Source organism: Perkinsus marinus, assembly GCF_000006405.1.
Source record: "Perkinsus marinus ATCC 50983 genomic scaffold scf_1104296969090, whole genome shotgun sequence".
Lineage (NCBI taxonomy): Eukaryota > Perkinsozoa > Perkinsida > Perkinsidae > Perkinsus > Perkinsus marinus.
The window spans coordinates 164099-166954 of record NW_003202922.1 but is presented as its reverse complement, the minus strand read 5'-3'; the positions used below and the strand labels follow the sequence as shown (position 1 = coordinate 166954).

The 2856-nt window shown below is 41.5% G+C and overlaps 1 protein-coding gene across 1 annotated transcript in view; it reads right to left on the bottom strand.

Moving 5' to 3' along the window:
• Window positions 1–2856, bottom strand: part of Pmar_PMAR002877 (hypothetical protein) — a gene marked incomplete at both ends in the record, with an annotated part of 5177 nt that overhangs the window by 2066 nt on the left and 255 nt on the right. Inside the window, 4 exons of the mRNA XM_002768046.1 lie at window positions 313–404; window positions 1421–1502; window positions 1555–1668; window positions 2091–2194. Of these exons, the coding sequence (XP_002768092.1) occupies window positions 313–404; window positions 1421–1502; window positions 1555–1668; window positions 2091–2194 (392 nt within the window). The remainder of the gene's footprint in view (window positions 1–312; window positions 405–1420; window positions 1503–1554; window positions 1669–2090; window positions 2195–2856) is intronic.

Below are 2856 nucleotides of genomic sequence, written 5' to 3'. Positions count from 1 at the left end.
AGTATGTAATTTATATATGGGGTAATCTCATTAATATAATATATGAATAATCCCCCCATATCAAGGCATTCATAATTTTCTCGTCGCAAAAACTTTTCGCACTGAAAAAAAATCCCGATTTCCGCTGTGCCAAACGCGAAATTCTCCGCGAAAAAATTTCTCCGAAAGTTTTCCCTCCCTCTCTCACCCATAACTTTCAATCCGCTTATGCTGACCATCCCGTTCAAAGCTGACAGCTGAAACCTCAGCAAACAACGAAAACGCCTACAGTGAGAGCTCGCCAAAACCACGAAAATGCGAAACAAAACTTACATCGCTCCGCCGCAGCTTTCGATTATTTGCCGCTGCCGCCAGCCAGTTTGCAATAGAGCGGCACAACTCCGTTTGCCGTCGAGGACCGTCATCTGAGACAAGACAACATCCATCAGAAAATTTCCAACAAAACAACTACACCCCATACTGACATGACCCTGGTTCGATCCCCGGTAACGACATTTTTAACCCATTTTTTCAGCGTCTTCACGCCTTCCCCCCAAAGACGATTTCTACTCCCCATCCTCCTATTCCTACATCACCACGCTTCACCGGAGCAGACTCAAACATCGCTACCATATACCAGTGTTGGAAAATATGCACATAGTCAACTACATGTGTTGGAGACACTATGAAAATTCTGCGAAAATTGCGGAGCGAGCGAAGCGAGCGGAGCGTATTCTCTCACTTTACTAACACTTTGTGCGTGCATGCGTGCGTGCGTACAGATTATCCAGCTCGATCTAGACAGGTTATGACCACATGCTATACACCATTCGATAGCTCTCGCTCTGGGGATACTAGGAAAAATACGAAATTAGGGTTCCGCCCGGACCATGTAGATTTCCGTGCAAAAAACATATTTTTGCAGAAAAACGCCAGGCATGGGAATCGAATCCGGATGCCGAGCTCCGCCCCTTCTCCGAGAAGGCCGAGTTTATCGAGTTCCTTATTGGTTTCTGTACATTTATACCCGAATTCGTATGCTGATTTCTATGATTAGTGAAAAAAACTTTTGCGCTCAGCTGGAAAAACTAAGCATATATTCCAACACTGGCATCATCTATCACCATCAACAGCAGTGTTGGAATTTATGCATCCTTTCCTCAGCTAAGTTCAAAAGTTTCCTCACTAGTTATACAACCTTGCATACGAATTTGGGTAGAAGTGTACAGAAACCAATGAGAATCTCCTCAATTTTCCCAAATTTTCCCAAAAATTTTCCCAAAATAATTTTCCTAAAAATTTTCACAAAAAAATTTTCCCAAAAAAAATTTCCCAAAAATTTTCACAAAATTTTTCACAAAAAAATTTTCCCAAAAAAATTTCCCAAAAATTTTCACAAAAATTTCCACAAATATCACGCATATTTTCCCACCACCATTACCAGGCATCACACTTCCCTGCCGACGACGAATCCGATTGCGCGCCGAAAGCGAAGACGAAGCTGCTTTGACGGCCGCTGCATTCTAACAATCCCCTCATAAATCATCAATTCATGAAACGCTTCGCTCCGCTCACATTATCCCCAACTTTCCCATCAGCATTATGAAAGGACATATGATCATCGTCAACAACCACTGAGGGCGGAATGGTAAGAGAGAATTCGTTGAGATCGCTGTATGCAGAATCAGCCTGAGATGATGCAACCATAATAAGCCGTAAAATTCACAACACATGTCTAGAAAATAAATGCGCGTTGTTTTCCATTAATAATGAAATGATTCCGTAGATACATTATAGTAACGTGCCGTGGTCGTTGCGCGAAATACCCTGCACACACAGCAAACCTTGATATCCTACACACGTTTCCATTCAACTTCAACACAGTACTAAGCGCTATCATTAAGACCGTCACAATAGAGTTTCACCCGTTCAGTGTTTCACGTGAAATGTGATATTTCGTCTGGTGTAATTCGCGAAGTGTTTTCAATTCACATTTCACATCGCGAATATCACGTTTTTCACGTGGAGTATTACGCCACTTCGCGTAAAACGGGTGGTGAAACTCCAACGTTTTCTCAACCCATACCACACCAGCGTCACTTCATCTCTACCTCCTCCTCTTCCTCCTTAACCCCTTCCAATGTGGGCTTCCACCCTCCAGCAGCCGAATCTACTACTATGTCCACAGCAGGCTCCTTTGATTTTCCAGACAATCCTAACACCTGCAAAAAATACGAAAAATATATATATATAACATATACCACTTTATATTCAACTCTCTATAGATATCAATTCTCAACAGCTACTACCCACCCAGCGAGATGAGAGCCTTCACTTTTTCACAATGGAGTTTCACCCTAGTGATATGAAAAACACTAGTGAAAAACATATTTCACGACTACTACATATCACCGCGAATATCACGTTTTTCACAGAGTATTACACCACTTCACGTAAAACGGATAAAACTCCAACGATATGAGTTTCCCCCATGATATGAAAAACACCAGTGAAAAACATATTTCACGACTACTGCATATCACCGCGAATATCGCGTTTTTCACAGAGTATTACACCACTTCACGTAAAACAGATAAAACTCCAACGATATGAGTTTCCCCCATGATATGAAAAACACTAGTGAAAATATATTTCACGACTACTGCATATCACCGCGAATATCACGTTTTTCACAGAGTATTACACCACTTCACGTAAAACGGATAAAACTCCAACGATATGAGTTTCACCCTAGTGATATGAAAAACACTAGTGAAAATATATTTCACGACTACTGCATATCACCGCGAATATCGCGTTTTTCACAGAGTTTTACGCCACTCCCAAAATTGCATACCTGCATCCACGATAAATAGG